We start from the raw sequence: 26416 nt of genomic DNA on the forward strand, positions 1-26416 counted from the left end.
TCAGGTGTGGACAACCACAGTTATAGTATGTTTTAACAAGGGGGGCAATCACTTTTTCACACAGGGCCATGATGGTTTGGATTTTTTTTCACCTTTAATAATAAACACCTTCATTTACAAATTGCATTTTGTGTTTACTTGTGTTGTCCTTGACTATTGTTTAAATTGGTTTGATGTTCCGAAACACTTAAGTGTGACAAACATGCAAAGGAACAGGAAATGAGGAAGGGGGCAAACACTTTTTCACACCACTGTATACTATTTCAGTTATAAATAGACCATGTTATTAACATATCTTGTTATTTGGAATACTGTGTTCACAAAAAAGCATTTAATGCTAAATCGTTTTGTGTACTGCTTCTTTAATTTACTGTGTAGCTAACGGATCATTTACATAAGATTGGGTAGTCAAAGTGAACTGAAATTTTCTTTTCACATAATTGGATAACTGAAGTGAATATTCACACAATTTGTTGAGTAAAGATCCTCAACTCCTTCAGTAGATCAGCCAGAGTATGTTGTATATCCCATCAGGTCCTACGTTAGATATCCAGTAAGTCTACATTTTTGGAAACTGGGGATAAGTGTCTTAAAGTGTATGTAAATCATCAGTGAATTGAACAGCCTCAGATGATACACAGGGATGAAACAAATCTCTCTAAATAAGTTTTACATATATATCTATTGTCTTCTGCTTTATATATTCTTTAGAAAGTCCAGATCGTGTTAGGAATTTTTCTCTTCCTGGTTAGCATTGCAGTGAAGCCTGGGCATACAGCCAAGACAGCTGATTGGAGGAAAGGCACACACCCCCTCTCCTTATAGGTAGAGACTTTCAGCACTGTTCGTTGAATCGTTCGGGGCTCTGCTAATCTATTTATAGCATCCTCCTCAATACAAACCTGTCTACTTTTATCACATGCATCTGAGAATTTGTCAGAAGTTGTCATGCTGATAACAGAAGAACAGAGCATGAGACAGCTACAGGACTTAGTGCTTTGAATAGAGATAAGAAAACACTACAGATATATGTGCAGAGCTAAAATTTCATGAATCGGTTTACATCCATTTTAAAGGATTATTGTCATGTTTTTTAATTTATGATGGTGGTTGTATAATTTCTTGCACGATTAGAGATGGAATTTTATATACACTTAAAATTGTTTGCTTATTGGTCAAAAATATTTTGTTAGTGATTCATACTAATACTGAAACCAGTTAACAATATTGTAATTTCTTGCCTTTATTAGCAGCAACCACCTCTCCATGGACGATGACAACTCTAACTTCAAGTTATGACTTTTACTACAGCTTGTACATGTCATAAAAAAATATTAAAGCTCAAGTCCAGCTTTAGTCTTGCATAGTTGTTGTATAACCCCTATTCTGTACTTCTAATGCTTAGTTGATTTCACACTGTGAAATTATTGCAGGGTGCATTCAAAGCTGAAGCAGTATAGATAGAGGTATCTCATTTCCTGGCTGCAGGACGAGTGGCATCACCGGCTCATTCCTCCCAGCCTCGCTGTCCCTTGCCTGCTGTTTTCATTCATTCAATTTCAGTCCTGGTGCTTCAGCATTACAGGCATACCCCACTTTTAAGTACACAATGGGATTTATTTACTAAAGTTGGAAAGTGCAAAGTCAGGCTCACTGCTGCATAGAAACCAATGAGGTTTTAACTCCAGCTTGTTCTAATAAGCTTTGGTAATAAAACCTGGAAGCTCATTGGTTTTTATGCAGAAGTGAGCCTGATTTTGCACTTTCCAGCTTTAGTAAATAAACCCCATTGTGTACGTAAAAGTGGGTTATGCCTGTAGCTAGTTGGGTCTGTATACAAATGCTGGCTTTCTAGAAATGCCCACCTCCTCCAGTCTGACAGCCACTCATGAAGGCATTTTAAATATTTGTATAACTTCTCCCAAGAGTCAACCCAATGTTTGCACCAGGGCTGAGGCTCTTTACAAAAGTACTGAGGCAAAATGCTGTAAATCTTTAAAACAGGACCCAATCATCTCATCTCACTAGCCAAGATTTGCTTGCATTGCATAGAGAAGCACAGACACCAGTGATAATGTCACTAAGTCTGAAATTAGGTATGTAATGAAAATGGAATGGTTTCATTTAAAATTTAGCATGCTGATAAATGGGGAGCAAGGAAGCAAGTAAGAAAACATACGTTTTAATATTTTTTTTTAAATGGTATTACACCCCAAAACAAAAATGTAATATGTTGCAGCTTGCCCATCTCTAAATGTGGTGGATGATTTAACCACTTCAGCTCCGAAAGGTTTTACCCCCTTCATGACCAGGCCATTTTTTTGCAATACAGCACTGCGTTACTTTAAGCGACAATTGTTCGGTCCTGCAACACTGTACACAATAAAATTGATGTTCTTTTTTTCCCACGAATATAGTTTTCTTTTTGTTTTATTTGATCACCTCTGTGGTGTTTATTTTTTGCGCTAAAAAAAAATATATATATATTTTTTACTTTCTGCTATAAAACACATCAAATAAAAAAATTTAAAAAAATCGAATTTCTTCTGCAATTTAGGCCAATGTGCATTCTGCTACATATTTTTGGTAAAAAATATCACAGTAACCATATATTGAATGGTTTGTGCAAAAGCTATAGTCTACAAACTGTTTTTTTTTGGCATTTTTATTTATTTATATTTTTACTAGTAATGGTGGTGATTTTTAGTGGGACTGCAACATTACGGTGGACAAATCAGACACCTAACTGACACTTTTTGCACTTTTTTGGGATCCGGTGACATTATTACAGTGATCAGTGGTAAAAATATGCACTGTTACTGTACTAACGACACTGGCGGAGAAGGGGTTAACACCAGGGGCGATCAAAGAGTTAAGTGTGTCCCTAGGAGGTGCTTGCTGTTAACTGTGTGGGGGAAATATTAATTGGGTGGGCTCTTCCCTGAGCCTACCCTTTTTTAAGGCAATTAGAGCCTTATTGGAATCCATGTGTCCGGCGCCCTGCATGTAGATTAGGGGCCAGATGCATGGAATCAGGTGGGGGCGGCGCTCCTACGCCCTTATGGACAGGCCACCACTGGTCTCCACTCTACTGAGTACAGCAACAAAGACACCTTTGGACAGCAGCATTGTCAATCGGAGGAGAGGGTAGTGTTAGATGTACTAGCAGATTTAGATGGACTTGACTAATAAATTAATGCCAAACTCCAGCTAACACTTTTTAAGCCACTGCAATGTGTTTTTCATTTTGGGATAAAGGTTTTACATAAAAGAATAAAAGCTGACCATTGTAAGCACCTCTCTCAATAGTAAAAGGTTTGTCTCAACCCTCTAACTGCCACTTTTGCTGGAAAGCTTAGTCTTAGGATCACAATGATTAAAATAAAGATTAAAAAAAAAATTCTAAAAAAGAAAACGAATGCAGCCACCACAACTGAGAATTGGTAAGCTGCTAATTATGAAATGCTGCTTTTGGGTGTGTCACTGTTCACCTAATCATTTTTTCTATACAAACAATGCAAATAAAAACATAAATACTGTACCCTAAAATCAAATAAAAATATTGCCCCCCGATCCTAAAAATCAAACGACATCTAAAACTCATACTCGGCAAGTGTACACGATGCCAGGCATTTTCCAGACAGTTACACTGGGAATTCAGGCATGTACTGGCATCGGGACTACCGGGAGTTTCCCGGTGGGCTGATGGCTCAGTGGGCCACTCTGATGTAAGGGGGCTGGTGATGGGCCACTCTGATGTAAGGGGGCTGGTGATGGGACACTCTGATGTAAGGGGGCTGGTGATGGGCCACTCTGATGTAAGGGGGCTGCTGATGGGACACTGTGATGTAAGGGGGTGCTGATGGGATACTCTGATGTAAGGGGGTGCTGATGGGACACTCTGATGTAAAGGGGCTGCTGATGGGACACTCTGATGTAAGGGGGTGCTGATGGGACACTCTGATGTAAGGGGGTGCTGATGGGACACTCTGATGTAAGGGGGTGCTGATGTGACACTCTAATGTAAGGGGGTGCTGATGGGACACTCTGATGTTAGGGGGCTGCCCATGGGACACTCTGACGCAAGGGGGTGCTAATGGGACACTCTGATGTAAGGGGGCTGGTAATGGGACACTCTGATGTAAGGGAGTGCTGATGGGACACTCAAAATGTAAGTGGGCTGGTCTGGATGAAGTCCAGGGCCAAATTTCTGTCCCAGTCCAGCCCTGGTCGAGTCTGGAGCTCCATACCATGGTAAAATTAGCAAGGTCGATTTGTATAATACAGGTCATTGTGAAAAATGTACTCTATAAAAGAGATCCTGTCACTAGTTATTAGGACTTGTTTTGATGCCTTGAGGCAATACTGTAACATTAGCATTTATTTTTTTCCTTAACAAAGCTTTCATCTGGTTCTTTGCTGCCCCCCACCCCTACGCTGGCTGCTGTAGTACTTTTGGGAAGAGCTCCCAGCAGCATAACCTCATGGAAATCATATGACAGCACTAAGGCACAGCAGTTCGATCCAAATTATACTGGTATTCAAAAACTGTCCAGACACTTCCTAAATTACTCAGAAGCACCTTGTATTTATTCTATTCTTAATGTAATATGTTTTGCATCATCTGGGGCCATGTTATATCCAAGATGGTGGTGCCTGGCAGTGCCTTGTTCCAGTTCCTGCACAAGTAAGGCCCCTATAGGTGCATTGGGGTTGATTTAGTAAAGGTAAATCCACTTTGCACTAGAAGTACACTTGGATGTGCAGTCACTTTAGATCTGAGGGGTAGATTTGAAATGAGAGGAAGCTCTGCTGATTTTATCATCCAATCATGTACAAGCTAAAATGCTGTTTTTTTATTTTTCTTGCACGTCCCCCTCGGATCTACAGCGACTGCACTTCCAAATGTACTTGTAGTGCAAAGTGGATTTGACTTTAGTAAATCAACCCCATTGCATTGAGTACATGCATATAAATGCAAAGAATATGAAACATACATGTTTTTATTAGCTGCTATCTGAAATTTTACCTACTGGGGCTGTAAGTTCAAGTAACATTTCTGTCATTTAGCATACTCCTATAACATTGAAAAAAGTATAGATATTTAGAGAACATTTTGGACATCAGACCATTTGCCTGTATTTACTTTATAATATAATTAAATTCAGACAACCTTATTTTTTTTTAAATAGTAAGAAAAGATTGAAATGTCTCCTTGATATATAATAGCAGCCGACTGCAAGCCCCTGAGTTCTGAAGCCAGGCTTTCCCCGAATCTCCACCTCCTAGTTATGTAGATGACTCTCTGTTGGCACTGTAGAGTATGCATCTGCTGAAGCTCAACACAACAAGTTCACTTTAATTGAATCTGCCAACTGCTGATACCCCCTTTCTTCACTGCTTGGCCACTCCATTCACCTGGAGAAGGACCCTTACACGGTATTCTGGGCATTGGGGAGTATGTCACTCAGCTTCTTTTCTCTCACATCATGACTGCATTAGTGTTTGGTGATTGGCTGCTCTGGCAACCAGTATTGTCACTGGAGTCAGGAGAAAATCGGTACTTCTGTGTAAGTCATGATCTGGAGAAACTGTAGGAGAACTTGTGACAAACAAATACATACTTTGAATAGATGTTGTATGTTCCTTAAATGACCTGTATATTTTTTGTCCTCACAGCTTGTGTCCCTAAAAAGGTATGCCAGTGGACTGAGTGGTTTGATGTCAACAAGCCAAGCGATGGGTTGGACGGTGGTGATTACGAAACATATGAAGAGATAAGAAAGCGATATACATTCTGCAGTATGCCTAAGCAGATTGAGTGCAGAGCAGTTAATGCCCCTGATGTCAGTTTGGAGGATCTGAAGCAAAATGTTCACTGCAATGTATCGAATGGTCTTATCTGCAAGAACAGTGATCAGCCAAGTAACAGCCTATGGCAGAAGTGCTTCAACTATAAGATCCGAGTGAACTGCTGTGACTATGACAGTTATGACTGTAGTACCACCACTAGGACTACTACCCCAACAACCACTACTGAAACATCTACAGTTTCCACTACAACACCCATCACTACTACCTCTCCTACCACCACAATGACTGCTACCCCAACAACCACTACTGAAACATCTACAGCTACCACTACAACACCCATCACTACTACCTCTCCTACTACCACCACTATGACTACTACCCCAACAACCACTACTGAAACAACTCCAGTTACCACTACAACATCCATCACTACTACAGGTGAGTGAACATTGTATATTCAGTAGTAAAGACAAAGGGGGAGATTGACTTTAACATTTTGGCAATAAAATCTTGAAACGGATTGGTTTCTATGCAAAGCTGCACCAGGGATTGCACTCTAGTTTTAGTAAATCAACCCCAAAGTCAGTTAAGTGGAAATGGTGCAAATTTGAGAACAAAGGCAAATAGACTCTGAATTAGACCCAAAAAGTGCTGCAATAGTTTTGTGTTGCAGTAAGATTATAGCTGTAAAGATGAATTTGCCCTGGACTGTATCCAGCTATATGTAGTCAAGCTACACCTCCATGGGAGGCCCCCTACTGACTGCTCTTTCTTTGCTTTGACAGCTCTTATATAGGCAAGGGTGGAGCCACCTGGTGGTGTAACTGGCTGACCCCTTACCTTCTGACATCATGTCCTCTGCAGACCCCAAAAACCACAGCCCAGGATTGTTAGGAAGAGGACCTAGTCCCCAAAGTACCCTCCCTATTTTGAGGTTATGTAGCATGGTATGGTTCAGATGGGGAGGGGGGCACTCGCTCACCCCCCCCTTTCCTGGCCTGCCAGGCTGCATGCTCGGATAAGGGTCTGGTATGGATTTTGGGGGGCCACGCCATTTTTTACGTTTCACACGAACATTGGGCCCATCACTAATCATAAGCAAGAAGGCACAGACAGAAATTAAAGGTTGCCACATTTTTACCTTTCCCTATTTTACTAAAATGTGTTTTTATTATTGTCAGTATCCTTGCTGGGGAGATATCCCTTTAACCACTTCAATGCCAGGCATTTTCACCCCCATCCTGCCCAGGCCAATTTTCAGCTTTCAACACTGTCACACTTTGAATGACAATTGCGCAGTCGTGCGACATTGTACCCAACATTGTACAATTCAATTTTGATAGTTTTTTTCCCCCCACAAATAGAGCTTTCTTTTGGTGGAATTTGATCACCTCTGCATTTTTATTTTTTGCGCTATAAATTTTGTAATTTTATAATTTTGAAGAAAACACAATATTTATAACTTTTTGCTATAATAAATATCCCATTTATTTTTCAAAAAAATGTTTTCCCTCAGTTTAGGCCAATATGTATTCTACATATTTTTGGTAAAAAAAAAATCCCAATAAGCATATGATTGGTTTGCACAAAATGTATAGCATCTACAAAATAGGGTATAGATTTGTCATTTTTATTATTCATTTTCTTTTTTACTACTAATGGCGGTGATCTGTGATTTTTATCCTTACTGTGACATTGCGGCGGACAGATCAGACACTTTTGACACTCTTTTGGGACCAATGACATTTCTAAAGCGATCAGTGGTATAAAAATGCACTGATTACTGTGTAAATGTCAATGGCAGGGAAGGGGTTAACACTAGGGGGCGCTTAAGGGGTTAGATGTGTGTCCTAGGGAGTGATTCTAACTGTGGGGGGGACTCTGATGAGGGGAGGAGACAGATCGGTGTTCCTCTGTACAAGGAACATACGATCAGTTCTCGTCTCCCCTGACAGGACATGGATCTGTGTGTTTACACACACAGATCCACGTCCCTGCTTTGTGATGAGCAATCGCGGGTGCCCGGCAGACATCACGGCTGCCTGGCACGTGAATCGGGTCTCCAGCAATGTGGTGAGTGTGCGCACACTCTCCACAATGCTGGGAAGTCAAGGACGTTATATAACCGAGGGAGGAAGGGTTCCTGTCGCTGTCATTTGACTATACGATGGTAGGGAACTGGTTGAATGAAAATCTTCTGAGTATAGCCACTTGATGACCAAGACTTTTTATTTAGAAATGTATATCAGTATTATTTGCTAGAAAACTATTAGAAACCCCCCAAACATAATACCGGTATATATTTTTTGCAAAGACCCTAGAGAATAAAATAGTGATCATTGCATTATTTTATGTCACATGGTATTTGCCCAATGTTTTGTCACATAAGATGTCACATTTTAAATTTGCGCACATTCATGATATGGAAAAATTAATATGATTCATAAAAATCTCCACATTCGCTTTAAATAAATTAAAAGGTTACTTGTTTAGCGTTACAGAGGAGGTCTAGCACTAGAATAATTTTTTCTGCCCTAGCGTTCGCAACGATACCACACATGTGTGGCACGAACACCGTTTACATATGCACGCGCAACTTATGTATGCATTTACTTCTGCACGTGAGCACGGGGGATGGGAACGATTTAATTGTTTTCCTTATTTCTTTTCTTTTTTTGCACTGTAATGTGCTCTACAAGTATGCATGACACAATGGCTTTGTGATACCCAATCATTGCCTGGCTAGCCAAACACCAGATGGATCCAACAGTTCTCTGGTAGGCCAGACTGACCATACAAAACCCAATCCCCAGTATCAACCTACAGTTGAGAATTAATCTATCAATTCAGCTTTAAGCTAAAGTTTAGCTAAACAAATCCTACAGCGTTAGTCAAATAACTTGCCTGTAATAAAGTATGCTCCATGTTTACAGCTTTGGGTCTTCAGGCAGAACAGCAGTAACATCAGTAAAGATGACTTGACTGGGACACGTTCCCTCCTGCCTCTTCCTCTATTGAGAAAAGTTATTTCATTGATTACCATGCTTGTAACAAAATCTGTGAATGGTGGCAGGGACCGTGTGACTGATCAGACCTCCCTCCATTCACAGATCATGTTACAGGCATTGTTATCAATGAAATAACTTTTCTCCATGGGAAGATGAGAAACAGGGAGCATGTACATCTGTTCTTCCTGAAGACCTAAAGCTGTTAAGCATTGCATTGTCTGGAGTTCAGAGACAGGAAGAGGAAAGGCATCTCTGAAGTGGAGATTTCTCCTGGATGCCCACCTACACACCATGACCTTGTATAATTACTGGTAAATGGTGTGACCAAAGTTGTAGGGAATTTTTGATCTAACTTTTAAATGTGTTACCAACCCTCACAAATGAAGATAACTTTTGCAAGTACAATTAGTTGCTGTAGGGCACTGTGGGGGACCTAAAACTGGATTTTAGAAATGTTGGAGGCATGCCTTCACCTTATCCTACAATGTAAACCAGGTCTCTGTAAACTTTTTTAGAAGCAGCCCATATTACACTGTTTTATGCTGAGGGGACACACTTTAATGCTGAAATTCGGAAAAGTTAATACTGTATTTCAATGATGAGATTTCCTTATGCCGCGTACACACGATTGAAATTCTCGTCGGAAAAAGCTCTGATGGTTTTCCCGACAGAATTCGGCTCAAGCTGTCTTGCCTACACACGGTCACATCAAATTCCGATCATTTATAACGCTGTGACGTACAACACATTCCAACGTGACTAGAAAAAGCAAGTTCAATAGCCAGAAGCCAATAGCTTCTGTCTCGTAGTTGAATCTGAGCATGCGTGATTTTTTGGCGTGTCGGAATTGCATACATCGGAATTACCAATAGAAAGTTTTTCCGTCTGGAAAATTGAGAACATGCCATCAATTGTTGGCTGGCGGAAATTCGGACAGCTAAATTCCGATGGAGCATACATGCAGTCACATTTTCAGATGAAAAGCTCTCATCTGTCTTTTTCTGGCCGGAATTACAATCGTGTGTATGCGGCATTACAGCAACACTGTGGGAAGGCATCAATCAACAGCCCATTGTGCAAGTCTTGCTTTCAAAATTTGCATTCATTTGTAAGAGATTTGTTTTAAATATGTTGATTTCACCAGGACCCCTATATAATGTTTTATTATTACAGGATATATTATCAATTTGCTTTGTATTTTAATGATGCATGTGTTTATATTTCTTTTTTTTTTCCCCGAAGTTCCGATCTGTAAAAAGTGTGAGTGGTCACGCTGGTTTGATGTCAGTTCCCCTACATTAGAACCAAATGGAGGGGATTTCGAGACCTATGCTAACATTCGAAAAGCTGGGTATGATGTTTGTGAAAAGCCAGAACAGATTGCTTGCAGATCAACCAGATCCCCAAATTCATCACTGGAAAGCAATGGGCAGTTTGTGACCTGTAATGTCTCCAGTGGTCTCATTTGTCGAAATAATGACCAGGAGGGAGACCTACATCTATGCTTTGATTATGAGATCAGTGTCTGCTGCTGTCAAGAATCTACACCTATTACAACAACCCTGAGCACCTCTCCAAGCACAAGTAAGGGGGATACAAGGAAACTAATAAATATTGTGTTTGAAATGTTTAACACTGCTACTAACAATCACTCATTTGGGGTTGCTTTACTCAGTAAAATATGCAATAGAAAGGATAAACCATAGGGATAGGTTTGGATTGCACACCCACTCGTGTGAGTAAACACATGTGAGTTTTCATTTACACGTGTGATTACAATCCAATACCTTATCAAGGTGATTGTACACTAATGTTCAGTGAGTATAGTGATGTCCTTGATTGCCATGTACATTGAACTTATAAAATACTCTTGTACAAACAGAAACGTTAAAAAAAAAAATTGTTCTTTGGGGGTGGAGATTGCTCTGGACTGACTCAATCGGTCACTGCTTATGGATGTGAGGAAATGTGGAAGGAAGGATGTGCTGCATGAGGTTAGTGCCCAGATTGAGAAAGGAGTGGGGACCTGTTGGGGTCTGGGCTGCTGACTCGGGGTACGGCCGAAGGATCAATTCCGCACATAATCGAGAAAAGTGAATGTAAAGAAGCACCTGGTGTCCAGTCAAAGTAGGTTTGAAAAAGGTTTTATTTGGAGTAGCAACAAATTTTTTTTTATCGTTGCTACTCCAAATAAAATGTTTTTTCAAAATAATAACATCTTTTTACAATCTGTAATAGCTATAGCTATGTGCACTTGATGCATATTATTTCTATATGGCATCTCCATGCAAAATTGCTCTCAGAACTTAGACCCCAAATCACATGACTTGGCTTGTGTACATTTGGACGATGAAGCATACATTCTATAGCAAACCACCATGGGTAATAAATTCTGAGGATAATCAATTTACTTGAATATTTGTGTACAGCTAGGATGAATGATAAATTCCATGGTCAAGAGTTAATTAATCCATGGTGGCATCAATGCATGATTGTATCTTTGTAAATAATAGTAAATCAGAGCTATTATCTCTTTCTTGACTGCTCCTGTCCAAGGTAAACAAATCTTGGAGCAATTTTGGCTACAACTTCTACAGCAATAGCACTTGGAGAATTTCTACTTCCCAAATTCCTCCTGGACCAAATGAACAGGAAAGTGCTCAGCGCTTTGCAGGGCAAAGCAATGGTGTCTCTGCAAAGGGCATCTCCTAACCCATACTCACCTTACTTGTGCTCCCGCACAGCTATTAACTTCTCGTTATCTGGAGCTGAAATTGGCTGTGTCAGTAACCCGAGGGGAGTGGTGACATCATTCTCCTGGACATGTGACAATGATTAGGCCAAACAATAGGCCACAATAGGGGAGCAGGCCACATGTTCCCCATACTTGGAAATGCCTGGTGGAGGAGCAAGGGGCTGTAAAGGAGTGCAGGTAAGCTGCTTATTAGGGGATTGGGAGTTACCCTCTGCAGAAGCACTATCACTTTGGGGTTTATTTACTAAAGGCAAATCCACTTTGGAAATGCAGTCACTTTAGATCTGAGGGGGTGATCTGAAATTAGGGGAAGCTCTGCTGATTTTATTATCCAATCGTGTAAAAGAAAATATGCTGCCCCCCTCAGATCTACAGTGACTGCACTTCTGTGTGCTCTTGCAGGGCACTTGTAGTGCAAAGTGTATTTGCCTTTAGTAAATAAACCCCTTTGTCCTGCATGAGCAAGGTTACATAGGGGTTTATTTGCTAAAGGAAAATACACTTTGCGCTACAAGTGCACTGCAAGTAAATCAACGCCAGAGCCTCCTTAAATTAAGATAAATGATAATGGTTATAGAATGTTATTACTTGCGATTCATACATTACAATTGTCCATTTCAGCTAAACAGGTTTGTTACAATAAGCCATATTCTAAAAGCCAATTCTCCACAAAGCTCCAGTCACACTCATTCTTCACAACATTTGAATCTGAATGATACTTTGAAGGAAAAGAACATAACGTGTCATAATGATAAGTGGCTATACTGTGCTAAATATAGTGTGTGGGGCTGAAATGAGCCTACTCACAGTATACAAACAACCTGGAGTCTGTGTACTCACAAATGAGAGATGTTACAAATACAAAGTTTGGAAAGAAAGCACACCAATGTAGTTCATTACTTATCAATTTAGCTTGAAAGAACGCAGATGGGCATGTTTACAAAGGAGTAAATGTGACTTTCACCAAATATTAGCTGGTGGTGAATAATTACTGGCACTGAAAACACATGCCCCATGAAGATTCACCTGTAGTGAATGTTTGTTAGATGTTAGAATTACTGCTTTATAAGTATACCTGTTAAGTTTCGCTAAACGGTCATTGATTTAGAGCTCTGATGCTCTGAATGCTGTACTGTATATAGCATTAAACTTGCTGCATATGATGTAGAAAGTTATGCTTTCTCAGATTGTTTGTGCTATATGTTGTGTATAAATATACCATGTACAATAACAGATAATGTTGTAATGGCACACATAATTAAATAATCATAACCTTTTATTCGCCACCTACAAGTGATAGCACAACTCGTGCACCTATGCCACCAAACACCACATTGACAACCATGACATCTGAAACAACACAAAGAAGTTGATTTGCTAAGCTGGTGCACTTACATAGTTACATAGTCGGTGAGGTTGAAAAAAGACACAATTCCATCAAGTCCAACCTATGTGTGTGGTTAGAAACTATCAATACCCCCCGCTGAGACCACCACCTGTGGAAGGGAATTCCACACCCTTGCCACTCTTACAGTAAAGAACCCTCTACGTAGTTTAAGTTTAAACCTCTTTTCTTCTAATTTTAATGAGTGGCCATGTGTCTTGTTTAATTCCCTTTTGCGAAAAACTTTTATCCCTATTGTGGGGTCACCAGTATGGTATTTGTATATTGAAATCATATCCCCTCTCAAGTGTCTCTTTTCCAGAGAGAATAGGTTCAGTGATTGCAACCTTTCCTCATAACTTATATGCTCCAGACCCTTTATTAGTTTTGTTGCCCTTGTTTGTACCTGCTCCATTTCCAGTGATTCCAGTACAGAGTCTTGTAGAGCGGGAGAATTATCGTTTTATCTCTGGAGTTAATTCCTTTTTAATGCATGCCAATATTCTGTTTGCTTTGTTAGCAGCAGCTTGGCATTGCATGCCATTAGATGAATGTGTACGTGAGAAACAGGAATGTTAAGGCACCAGGGGATGACAACATCTCCAAAGATCTGTGTCCAGCTTCAGACAGGTAGTGGGCAAATGGCGTTTGTTGAATTAATTTTAAGCAAAAAGGGAAAGGGGAAAAAAGGGCGCAAGTTTATCCACTAGTAATGGGTCACTTTTATTTGACCACTATTAAATCCTTAATTAAGATGTTGGTGCCGTAACCAAATAGCATATAGAAAAGGAAAGACACAGTTTGAAAAGACTCAAACTGCAAAATAGGTTACTTTTGGGCACCAAGAAATAATTCAGGGTAGAGTTAATTCGTACAAATTTTTTTTATATTTTTATTATTATATATTAAGTTACAATATTAACCATAATTCAATTAATAAAAGACCAAGAAGCAATTCATAAAGAATACCCATATTTAAATAGACAGTACATATATCAAGAAAGACAGACAACCAACAGGACATACATATATGACACATACAACAAACATAGAAAATGATGCTGGTCCGGACCAAAAGCTGTTGGCTGCCGTAATTAATCCTGGAGGAATACTCCAGTTTCTTTAAACATTTAATTAGCAGTCAACAGCAAGCTTAGGGGAGAAGGCAATTAAGCTACAGTAATTACTAACAGCCTGGTTTCTACCTAGTTTTGTGGCAGAGTGTTCATTGAATAAGTATAAGGTGCAAGTCCATTCACCAACATTAATATAAACAAATTTCATGTAAATATATTTTTCCCTTTTTTTCCCCGTTTAAACCATGCTACTTTGTTTCAAGGAATTTTTGTCCATACAGATATCTGTTCTTTTAGACGGGCTAAGACCGAAGCCACTCAAGGTAAGTGTGTTGCAAGCCTACCGAGTTTTTCAGACAGCGAGGCTATTCCTTATAGTTATATCTATGGACCCCGCAGTATCCCAATAATTTTTTGACTGAAAAATGTTCAGATAGTTGTACGTTACCACGGCTCTCCTTAGCACCGCTGTCTGGTTCTCTGTTGAAATAAAGACAAAAAGTCCAGCCTATCACCGTTCACTCTGCGGGCATATCATAGGCACTATAATCCAACATTTAGCCAAGTCCACTCAGTGTGCTGCACACACAAGCCGACCGTGCACCGATTGTTTGTTTTCCTATGTGGATTGCTTTTATCAGCACTTGTGATCATGTGCTATTAGGAGTCCGCCTTATGTAACTGCATGAGCTGAAAAAGCGCCGGTCTTCCTAACAGAAAAAAAAAGTTTGTAGCCGGTTTTTGGGAAAAAGGCACTCTGCTAGCCAAGCTGTGTCTCCTATCTCCAGACTATGCAAGGCTCGTTCAGCGTCCTGGTGTGATGTCAACGCGTTTCGCTGGCTATTAGCGTAGCTTCATCTCGGACGATCATTAACACACAGTCACACGTCCTTTTATAGCAAGTTTGTCCAGGTTTTGTTAATTTAGCAATCAGATTTTACTTTTGCCTGTTTTTAGTAAAGTAGAGAGTCCATCACGAAAGTTCCTTAACTAAGGCTTGCTCCTGTAAATTTTTTATCATTTTTAGCGATTGGGAATTCTTAAAAATTAAATAAAAGAATAGGATAAAGTGGCCAACAACTGGGTGACAAAACATTCACCGTGACTTTTGCTTGTATCCAGGCAGTAGTCACCACTACCAGACATCACTGTACTACATAAAACATTCAGACAGCATAAAGGAGAGAGGTACAGGAAAAGGAAATGGACAAAATAATATATTTGTATATATATATATATATATATATATATATATATATATCTCCATAATGACTTCTATATCAATCTGAAAGATTAGATGTCATGTGCTTATACAGAAAATTGGGCAACAGATATTCATAGCCCCAAATCGAGACACTAATACAGTAAGCCCAGGTCTCATGCGTCTAAGAACACCTGCAAATTCAGCTCGGTGTTCAAGTCCCCGGGAGCGAGCGACTTTAATCGATACACCCACCATTTCTCTTTTTGTAAGAGGATGCGATCAAAGTCGCCCCTCCTGCTGGACAATTTTAAGGCATAAATACCTTTCACTGTCATACCCTTTGGATTATGGTCATGGTACGTACCAAAATGTTTGGCTAGTGGTTTCTCTGGTGGTTTACTCTTATCCTTAATTTCACGTATGTGTTCCCCTATCCTGATTCTCAGTGATCTTTTCGTTTTGATGACTTATATTTTGGGACAAGGGCAGGTAATTAAGTAGATCACTCTTGTTGTTGCACAGTTAATCAAGTCTCGTATTTCAAAGGATTCCTGATTATTAGCGTCTGTAAAGACTGAAGTTCGATGCAGATAAGGGCAAATTTGACACTTAGTGCAGGGAAACATTCCTTTAGATCGTGCTCTGACAGCCAATTTGAATCGGTGTCCTTGATAAATTCTGATCATATTAACATATCGCCTAAATTTCTAGTGCGTCTTGCTACGAGGCTAGGGGATTGACCTACTATTTTGGCCAAGCCTGGTGAATTTGTGAGAATACCCCAGTGTTTCTCCAGGATTAATCTAACTTTATCCCACTGGGACCCATAATTTGTTATAATCCTCACTGGCTCAGCTATATTTTGTGAAGCTTTCGCTGTCATAGGTGGACTAATCAAAAGACTTTCCCGTTTCCTCGATGCCACTTTCTTCTTAGCACTCTTAATTTGGCTGTGAGAGTACCCACATTCACAGAATCTTTTATAGTGTTCCTGGCTTTCTCGTCTAAAGTCGTCAACACCTGCACAATTCCATTTGGCTCGTAAAAATTGGCCCACTGGGATCCCGTTTTTGAGCCAGTGTGGGTGATGGCTAGTCGCATGCAAAAGAGTATTTGCTGCTGTTTCCTTCCGGAATGTGCAAGTGCTGAGATGACCATTTTTAAGTGTTATTTGAAGATCCAAAAAGGATAAATTCTCCTGGTCAAAATTGTAAGTCAGTCGTATATTACGCTGATTTATGTTCAGCTCAATCATAAATTGGTGTAACTGTTCAGAGGAGCCCCTCCAGGCCATCAATACATCATCGATGTACCGCAACCACACCAATGTCTTCCCATATGCCAAGGTGGAGGCAAGCATAGGACGGAGCCCACAACGCCCCCGATTTGATGATAATATGTTGACAGAAACTGAAAAAAAATATTTGTCAAAGCAAATTCTAATAAATCTGTAAAGAATTCATTTTGCGGTCCTGAATCTGGATAGTTTTTATCTGGAGAGCGTAATGCTGCCTGTATTCCCACATTGTGGGGTATTGTGGTATATAACGATTCTACGTCTATGCCAACCAGCCACAAATCATCAGGCTGGCTATAGGCCTCCAGAGACATCATTTTTGCAAGAACATGTCTGGTATCCTGAACGAAGGATCGAAGTTTCTTAACGGGATCCTGCAATAGAGAGTCCAAATAGCGCCCAACTCTTTCCAAAGGGCCACCAAAGGCTGAGACAATAGACCTGCCTGGGGGATTTTTTAAGTCTTTGTGCACCCTTGGGATAATATAAAAGGTTGGCACATTGTACTCCCTTACTTGCATATGCCGAAACTCGCGATCTGACAACAGTCCCTCGTCCCTGGCAAATGTCAGTTTACGGTTTAATTCTTCAGTCAATTTGGGGAAGGGGTTAACACCTAATTTCTGGTATGTCATACTGTCACCAAGTAGGCGTTTAACCTCTCTTTCATATTGTTGTTGGTTAATAAGGACGACATTACCCCCTTTGTCGCTCTTTTTTATCACTATGTTTCTGTCAGTAAAATTCCATTCTCTTACTGATCAGTCAACTCCAGTCATGTTGATTAGAAGACAGATTTATTACAGATGTACCAGTACAAACGGATGAGGGACCCTTCCAGCAGAAGGTCCACAGCAAAATCCCACCAAGAAATATGTACACAGTTACTTTATAGTAGTATTTGGCAACCTGCCATTGGCTAAGGCACACCGGTGACTCATGGTGCATTGTCAGCTTTATTGCCAAATCCAAAGTATCTTTAAAAAGTTTCCTAATTTGGTAATATCTGCTAGTTTCTTAATTATTGCCCCAGGCCTTGGTCAGGACCCATGAAACTTGCATAAACAATAAGCCAGCGCCCTTTTAGCTACAAAAAGTACATATAAGGAACAAGGCAAATATCGATATCACCTGTAATTCTTTGCATATTTCTTATCAGTTTCTTCTATCTTTCAAGTCACTGAGAGCCTGCCGTTCACCCACTGAGAGATTATCGGGGGATCGGAGAGACCAGACTATTTTTTCTAAATCAACTTGTACCATATCCAAAAAAAGGGTTAACCATTTATTCCTGGATAATGGTGGCATTTTCTGAGACTGAATTTTCAAGTTTGCCGGTCTTTTTATAGAGACTGGATACTCACTTCGTCCCTCGCATTCCTCAAGTAGGGAATTTAGTATCGCCAAAGCTCTCTGGTCCTCTGCATCGAATAAATCGGTCTTTACCTCTGGGTCTGATGTATACAGGGAACGAAAGAACACTTTGCGCAAAAATAGGGTAACATCCTTATAGACCGTAAACATGTCCATATTTGACACCGGAGAAAAAGTCATCCCCTTTTGTAATAAGCTAATATGGTCAGTAGACAAATTTAAATCTGTAAGATTAATTATCTTTTTGTCCTCCATATCTAATTTGTTGTGCACTGGGATCTGATTAATCAAACTCTCTTCTGACTCCTTGTGTACGTTCGTTCCTGAGGTGTTTTTGACGATTTGGAATTTTTGGGGTCTGTCTTTACTTTTGGAGGTGTCACTTGGCCATTTGTTGACTTCCCCTCCTCTGCCTCTAAAAAAATCACCGACTTTCGTGTCTCCTCTTCAGAATCACTATGTGATTTATTTCTATTAGGTCTTGAGTATTGGCGATGACTTCGTCTCTGTGATCTACTGCGTCCTCGTAATGTTGTTAAGTCAAATACCTCGTCTTTATCAAAATCTGCCAAGTCATTTTGCTTGTTTTGTTATCTTTAAATTTAACTGAGCTTTTTCAACTTCCTTTTTTAAGATTTCATTTTGTTTAATGAATTCATCTGTCTCCTTAAACCTTTCAAGATTATTTGCACTTTCCGTTATAGATGATTGTATGGAGATTAATTGAATTGTTTCCTCCTCTACTATTAATCCCATGAAAGCTAAACCGTGATTAATGCACAGTTCCTTCCATTTAGGAAGAAAACTATCCGTATGCAGATGTTCTGCTGGGATGGTTTTCTCCCTCAGGCCCCTTGGGACCATACGGTGAGAGATATAGGTTTCCAGCGAAGACACATCCCACTTTCGGTTTAGATGTTTAATCAACAATCTTTTATGTTCTTTAAATTTATTTTTTATCTCATCATCTTGATGAAAAGTTTGGGGTGTGTCTGTGCTGAAAGCCGTCTCAATCTCTTGATCTATCTCCTCTCCTAACATAAAAGCCATAACCTATTCTTCTAATAAAATTTACATAAAACAATTAGGGAATGCCCTTGATAAATTTATGAAGTGGACTTGCTAGAAATCACATAGTGATCAAAAAAATTACCAATGAATTTATTTTAAGGAAAAAGGGAAAGGGGAAAAAAGGGGCGCAAGTTTATCCACTAGTAATGGGTCACTTTTATTTGACTACTATTAAATCCTTAATTAAGGTGTTAGTGCCGTAACCAAATAGCATATAGAAAAAGAAAAGACACAGTTTGAAAAGATTCAAACTGCAAAAGAGGTTACTTTTGGGCACCAAGTAATAATTCAGGGTAGAGTTAATTCGTACAAAAAATTGTTATATTTTTATTATTATATATTAAGTTACAATATTAACCATAATTAAATTACTAAAAGACCAAGAAGCAATTCATAAAGAATACCCATATTTAAATAGACAGTACATATATCAAGAAAGACAGACTACCAACAGGACATACGTAAATGACACATACAACAAACATAGAAAATGACGCTGGTACGGACCAAAAGCTGTTGGCTACCGTAATTAATCCTGGAGGAATACTCCAGTTTCTTTAAACATTTAATTAGCAGTCAGCAGTAAGCTTAGGGGAGAAGGCAATTAAGCTACAGTAATTACTAACAGCCTGGTTTCTACCTAGTTTTGTGGCAGAGTGTTCATTGAATAAATATAAGGTGCAAGTCCATTCACCAACATTAGTATAAACAAATGTCATGTAAATATATTTTTTTCCCTTTTTTTTCCCATTTAAACCATGCTACTTTGTTTCAAGGAATTTTTGTCCATAAAGATACTGTAACTGTTCTTTTAGACAGGCTAAGACCGAAGCTACCCAATTCACCAGGCTTGGCCAAAATAGTAGGTCAATCCCCTAGCCTCGTAGCAAAACCAACTAGAAATTTAGGCGATATGTTAATACAATCAGAATTTATCAAGGACACCAATCCAAATTGGCTGTCAGAGTATCCACGATCTAAAGGAATGTTTCCCTGCACTAAGGCTGCTTTCACACTGGGGCGGTATTCAGGCGTTACAGCGCTAAAAATAGCGCCTGTGTAGCGCCTGAAAAAAACCGGCCCCTTTCCCTCCAGTGTGAAAGCCGGAGGGCTTTCACACTGGAGCGATGCGCTGGCAGGACGGTGAAAAAAGTCCTGCTAGCCGCATCTTTGGAGCGGTGAAGGAGCGGTGTATTCACCGCTCCTACCCATTGAAATCAATGGGACACCGCGGCAATACCGCCGGCAAAGCGCCGCTGCAGCGGCGCTTTGCGGGCGGGTTTAACCCTTTTTCGGCCGCTAGCGGGGGTTAAAACCACCCCGCTAGCGCCCGCAGACTGCCGCTAAAACGACGGTAAAGCGCCACTAAAAATAGCGGCGCTTTACCGCCGACGCCGCTCCCGCCCCAGTGTGAAAGCAGCCTAAGTGTCAAATTTGCCCTTATGTGCATCGAACTTCAGTCTTTACAGACGCTAATAATCAGGAATCCTTTGAAATACGAAACTTGATTAACTGTGCAATGACAAGAGTGATCTACTTAATTACCTGCCCTTGTCCCAAAATATATGTTGTCAAAATGAAAAGATCGCTGAGAATCAGGATAGGGGAACACATACGTGAAATTAAGGATAAGAGTAAACCACCAGAGAAACCACTAGCCAAACATTTTGGTACGTACCATGACCATAATCCAAAGGGTATGACAGTGAAAGGTATTTATGCCTTAAAATTGTCCAGCAGGAGGGGCGACTTTGATCACATCCTCTTACAAAAAGAGAAATGGTGGGTGTATCGATTAAAGTTGCTCTCTCCCGGGGGCTTGAACACCGAGCTGAATTTGCAAGTGTTCTTAGACGCATGAGACCTGGGCTTACTGTATTAGTGTCTCGACTTGGGGCTATGAATATCTGTTGCCCAATTTTCTGTATAAGCACATGACATCTAATCTTTAAGATTGATAAAACACAGAAGTCATGATGGATGATGGACAAAATAATATATTTGTATATATATATATATATATATATATATATATATATATATATATATATATATATATATATATATATATATATACAAATATATTGTTTTGTCCATTTCCTTTTCCTGTACCTCTCTCCTTTATGCTGTCTGAATGTTTTATGTAGTACAGTGATGTCTGGTAGTGGTGACTACTGCCTGGATATAAGCAATAGTCACGGTAAATGTTTTGTCACCCAGTTGTTGGCCACTTAATCCTATTCTTGTATTTAATTTTTAAGAATTCCCAATCGCTAAAAATGATAAAAAATTGACAGGAGCAAGTCTTAGTTAAGGAACTTTTGTGATGGACTCTCTACTTTACTAAAAACAGGCAAAGGTAAAATCTGATTGCTAAATTAACAAAACCTGGATAAACTTGCTATAAAAGGACGTGTGACTGTGTGTTAATGATCGTCCAAGATTAAGCTACGCTAATAGACAGCGAAACGCGTTGACGTCACACCAGGACTCTGAACGAGCCTTGCATAGGCTGGAGATAGGAGACACAGCTTGGCTAGAAGAGTGCCTTTTTCCCAAAAAGGCTACAAACTTTTTCTTTTCTGTGAGGAAGACCGGCGCTTTTTCAGCTCATGCGGGTTACATAAGGCGGACTCCTAATAGCACAGGATCACAAGTGCTGATAAAAGCAATCCACATCGGAAAACAAACAATCGGTGCACGGTTGGCTTGTGTGTGCAGCACACTGAGTGGACTTGGCTAAATGTTGGATTATAGTGCCTATGATATGCCCGCAGAGTGAATGGTGAAAGGCTGGACTTTTTGTCTTTATTTCAACAGAGAACCAGACAGCGGTGCTCAGGAGAGCCGTGGTAACGTACAACTATCTGAACATTTTTCAGCCAAAGAATTATTGGGATACCGCAGGGTCCATAGATATAACTGTAATGAATAGCCTCGCTGTCTGAAAAACTCGGTAGGCTTGCAACACACTTACCTTGAGTGGCTTCGGTCTTAGCCCGTCTAAAAGAACAGATATCTGTATGGACAAAAATTCCTTGAAACAAAGTAGCATGGTTTAAACGGGGAAAAAAAGGGAAAATATATTTACATGAAATTTGTTTATACTAATGTTGGTGAATGGACTTGCACCTTATACTTATTCAATGAACACTCTGCCACAAAACTAGGTAGAAACCAGGCTGTTAGTAATTACTGTAGCTTAATTGCCTTCTCCCCTAAGCTTGCTGTTGACTGCTAATTAAATGTTTAAAGAAACTGGAGTATTCCTCCAGGATTAATTACGGTAGCCAACAGCTTTTGGTCCGGACCAGCGTCATTTTCTATGTTTGTTGTATGTGTCATTTATGTATGTCCTGTTGGTAGTCTGTCTTTCTTGATATATGTACTGTCTATTTAAATATGGGTATTCTTTATGAATTGCTTCTTGGTCTTTTAGTAATTTAATTATGGTTAATATTGTAACTTAACCTCCCTGGCGGTATGATTCAGTCTGGAATTAGGTGCTGAAAGCGGTACAATTATTTTGCACAGAAATCTGGCTTTTATTTTGTAGTCCTGTAATTCTTAGGAATAACGCTCTGAAATCTCTTCAAACCAGAGTCTAGCGGACATCCCGGGTATGATAAAGTTTATAATATAATAAAGAATAATATAAATTATTCAATAATGTAATCAAATCCAAAAAAAACTGAAAAAGGGACATGTTTTGGTTGCTATGGACAATCTCCAAATTCCAGGCAGAAAAAACTGTATTTATAATATAAAAGTGCATGCAGGGCATTGCACAGACCACTAGGGACAAAGGGGGTGTGTATTTTTTAATACAGCACTGTAATCTGTAAGATTACAGTGCTGTGTGTGTTTTGTGTGTTTTTACTTTTTTGAATTTGCCGCCGTTCTCGGCTCCTGTGCGTCGTAACGTCGCAGGGAACGGAGCTCGGCGGCATTCGGCACTGTGATTCGAGCGGAGGACAACTCAATCACACAGCGCGGCGGACATCGCTGGATCCAGGGGACAAGGTGAGTAACTCTCCCTGTGTCCTCCCCTGCATCGAGCGATGCGATCCCGAGTCTGGCTCGGGGTTACCACTTATGTAATTAAAATCCCAACCCGAGCCAGACTCTGGATTACCGCTAGGGAGGTTAATATATAATAATAGAAATATAACAATTTTTTGTACGAATTAACTCTACCATGAATTATTTCGTGGTGCCCAAAAGTAACCTCTTTTGCAAATGGCGTTTGTTCCCTAGGGGCCAGAGGCTGAATTTTTTTAATACATCCAGCGTTGGATCCAGTATATTAAAATCTCTAACTGCAATAAGTGGGACTAATGGGTGGCTTATATTAAATTGAAGAAAACACTTCTGCTGCCATCTGATTGCAAATAGGCGAGATCTGCAAATAGGGGTGTCTACTTTCCAAAATGGGTTCAGTTGAGGAAGGTTTGTGCCATCTGGGCATTCCATGGCCTTCAAAACTGTGATAGGCAGTGAAAAGTGAAATAAAAAATTTACACCCATAGAAAGCCTGGCGGTGATTGGTTTTCGGGGTCCTATACATGGCTAGGCTCCCAAAAAGTCTCACACATGCGGTATCCCCGTACTCAGGAGAAGCAACAGAATGTATTTTGGGGTGTAATTTCACATATTCCTATGGCATGTTTGAGCAATATATCATTTAGTGACAACTTTGTGAAGAAAAAAAAAAAAAAAGGAAGAAAATTGACTTTTTTCCCGCAACTTGTGTCAAAATATAAAATATTCCATGGACTACATGGACATGGTCTACTTTGCAAAATGGGGTCATTTGGGGGGGGGGGGGAGGGGGGGTTGAACTGTCCTGGCATTTTATGCACAATATTTAGACAAAGCCCTTTCTGGCACTTTTTGTTTATATGAAAACATTTTTTTTTTTTGCAAGATAATTAATTTGAATCCGTAAACATTATATCATTTTTTAAAGCGAAGGCCCTACAGATTAAAATGGTGGGTGTTTCATTTTTTCCCACACAGTCACTGAGACTACAACTAGCACAGAATGGCCAACTACTTCAGAAGTAACAAGTCCTACAACTCCATTTACTTCAACAACACTTACAACTACACCATCAACCACCACATTGACCCAGTCGACAACTACGACTTTCTCTACAACAAGTAAGTGCAGTGTATGCTATTTGTTAATAGAAGTGTTGAGAAAATTAAAAGCCATTAAAAATGTTGTCTTTACAATGTATTTTTGTAACTGTGTGTGTCAGGAAGATAGTTTGGTGTGTATTTACTAAACTCTTCCAGTTATTTTAATCTTTCTTTTGCAATAGCTATGTAATAAAGGTCTGTATCTCTAAATTACAGCATGTGCACCCCACAGTAGTAAGGACCAGTACAGGGATCCTGGAGCTGGTGTACTCCATGGTTCCTTCTTGAAATGTCCTGCAGATCACAACAACAATAATGCTTATTATCACTTTAAATGAAATATCGCTTATGGCATTTCTTGAAATAGACAACGAAAAAGACTTGTGGCTAGCTTAGCGCAAAAGATTTTTTACAACTGGAGTACTCAGAATCTGGTGCAGCTTGTTCAGTTATTCGTAAAAACGTATTTATACTAAGTGAAGTGACTGGCCTCAGGTGATACACAGAAATGTAAAAAATCCTCCTACATAAGTTGTACATGTCAATCTGCAGTCTTCTTTTCTCTCCATCCATTCAAAATGCTGAATGTTTAAAGTTATCTGAGAGTTCAGAAAAAAAGTGGGCAGAGGGCTGAAATTATACTCTGCAGAGCTCAGTAAGCAGAGTTCTGAAAGCTGATTGGGAGAAAGAGACCCCACCCCCTCTCCACATAGCTCACAGGAATAGAGCTGGGGCTGTCATTCTGCTGGTGGTCCCTGACCTATCACCATTTTTCTCTTGGTGTAAGAAAAGCTTGTCAGAATTGATTCATGCTGATAGCAGAGCAATGAAGAAACAGACAAAAATGACACTTAGTGCTCTGGATTGAGACAAGTAAACATTAAAGGGGAAAATGCTTTGTTCAGATTTCATGTCTGAGGATAACAACCGCTTTAAGCTTTGATAGTGAAATCTGGAAGCTAATTGGTTTCTATGCAGAACTGCACCAGATTTTGCACTCTTCAGTTTTAGTAAATCTCCCCCTACGAGTGTTAAGGGTAGACACGGCTTATTTTTTCAGTTGATATCTAACCAAGAGTTAAATGTCTCATGTGGTAAGTAGTTGAATTTGGTGCTATGTACACATTTATCACTGTCTGTCCTTATCATACATCTTTATTATTACTCTCCCATGGGACTTATTCTTGTCACATTCTAGGAGGAAATAATCTATTATTTTACCAAAAAATTGGCAGAAGCTATGAGCACTGTTGGTTCATAGCCAGTTCTAGTTTTTATGTTTTTATTTAGGGGGGTAATATTTCACTTGTTTCATTCAAGCCAGTATTTGGACACCTGTGATCATTTTCATAGTTTTATTCAGGTTACCTTCTTTGAAATAAAGAAATATGTTGTTTACAGATATTTCAATTTCACATTCACATACTCCAAGGAAAAGGGTCAGAGCAGTGACTAGCCCTCTTCCACCTACACCATTCATATAGTATTCAGGATGTAGGCCTGTCCACCTCTCCAATAGGGGAGATTTACTAGAACTGGAGCACTCAGAATTTGGTGCAGCTATGTATGGTAGCCAATCAGTTTCTAACAACTATTTACTATTTCCAAAATTCAGTTATGCAAAAACACCTTTGTAATAATGGAATCATGATTTGTGTTTCAGCACCTTCCTGTGCTCCAGTCTGCTCGTGGTCACCTTGGTTTGATGTGAGTTATCCTAATTCTACTACCAATTGGGGGGATTTTGAGACCTATAAGAACATCAGGGAAGCTGGATTTCACATTTGTGAGAAACCACAAGGCATTTCCTGCAGATCAAAGGAAACCCCAGATACAGCCCTGGAAGAGCTGCGACAGAACGTGACCTGTGATGTCTCCTATGGGCTTGAGTGTTACAAAAACCATCCTGTTTTTCCATGTATCAACTTTGAAATTAAAGTATTCTGTTGCACAGTGCCTACAATTTGCACAACTCAATTTACCTCAACAATACTTACAACTAAGCCATCAACCACCACAGTAACTGAGACTACAACTAGCACAGAATTCCCAACTACTTCAGAAGTAACAACTCCTACAACTCCATTTACCTCAACAACACTTACAACTATGCCATCAACCACCACAGTAACTGAGACTACAACTAGCACAGAATTCCCAACTACTTCAGAAGTAACAACTCCTACAACTCCATTTACCTCAACAACACTTACAACTATGCCATCAACCACCACATTGACCCAGTCGACAACTACGACTTTCTCTACAACAAGTAAGTGCAGTGTTTG

At 39.7% G+C, this 26416-nt stretch overlaps 1 protein-coding gene across 1 annotated transcript in view; it reads left to right on the forward strand.

Annotated features, from left to right (window-relative positions):
• Positions 1 to 26416, forward strand: part of LOC143925937 (mucin-2-like) — a 257039-nt gene that overhangs the window by 147439 nt on the left and 83184 nt on the right. Inside the window, exons 30-33 of the mRNA XM_077450217.1 lie at positions 5680 to 6252; positions 10065 to 10406; positions 24003 to 24146; positions 25792 to 26400. Coding sequence (XP_077306343.1) covers positions 5680 to 6252; positions 10065 to 10406; positions 24003 to 24146; positions 25792 to 26400 — 1668 coding nt within the window. The remainder of the gene's footprint in view (positions 1 to 5679; positions 6253 to 10064; positions 10407 to 24002; positions 24147 to 25791; positions 26401 to 26416) is intronic.

Source organism: Lithobates pipiens, unplaced genomic scaffold, assembly GCF_037356315.1.
Source record: "Lithobates pipiens isolate NorthernLeopardFrog02 unplaced genomic scaffold, aLitPip1_a1.2 Scaffold_10, whole genome shotgun sequence".
Classification (NCBI taxonomy): Eukaryota; Metazoa; Chordata; class Amphibia; order Anura; family Ranidae; genus Lithobates; species Lithobates pipiens.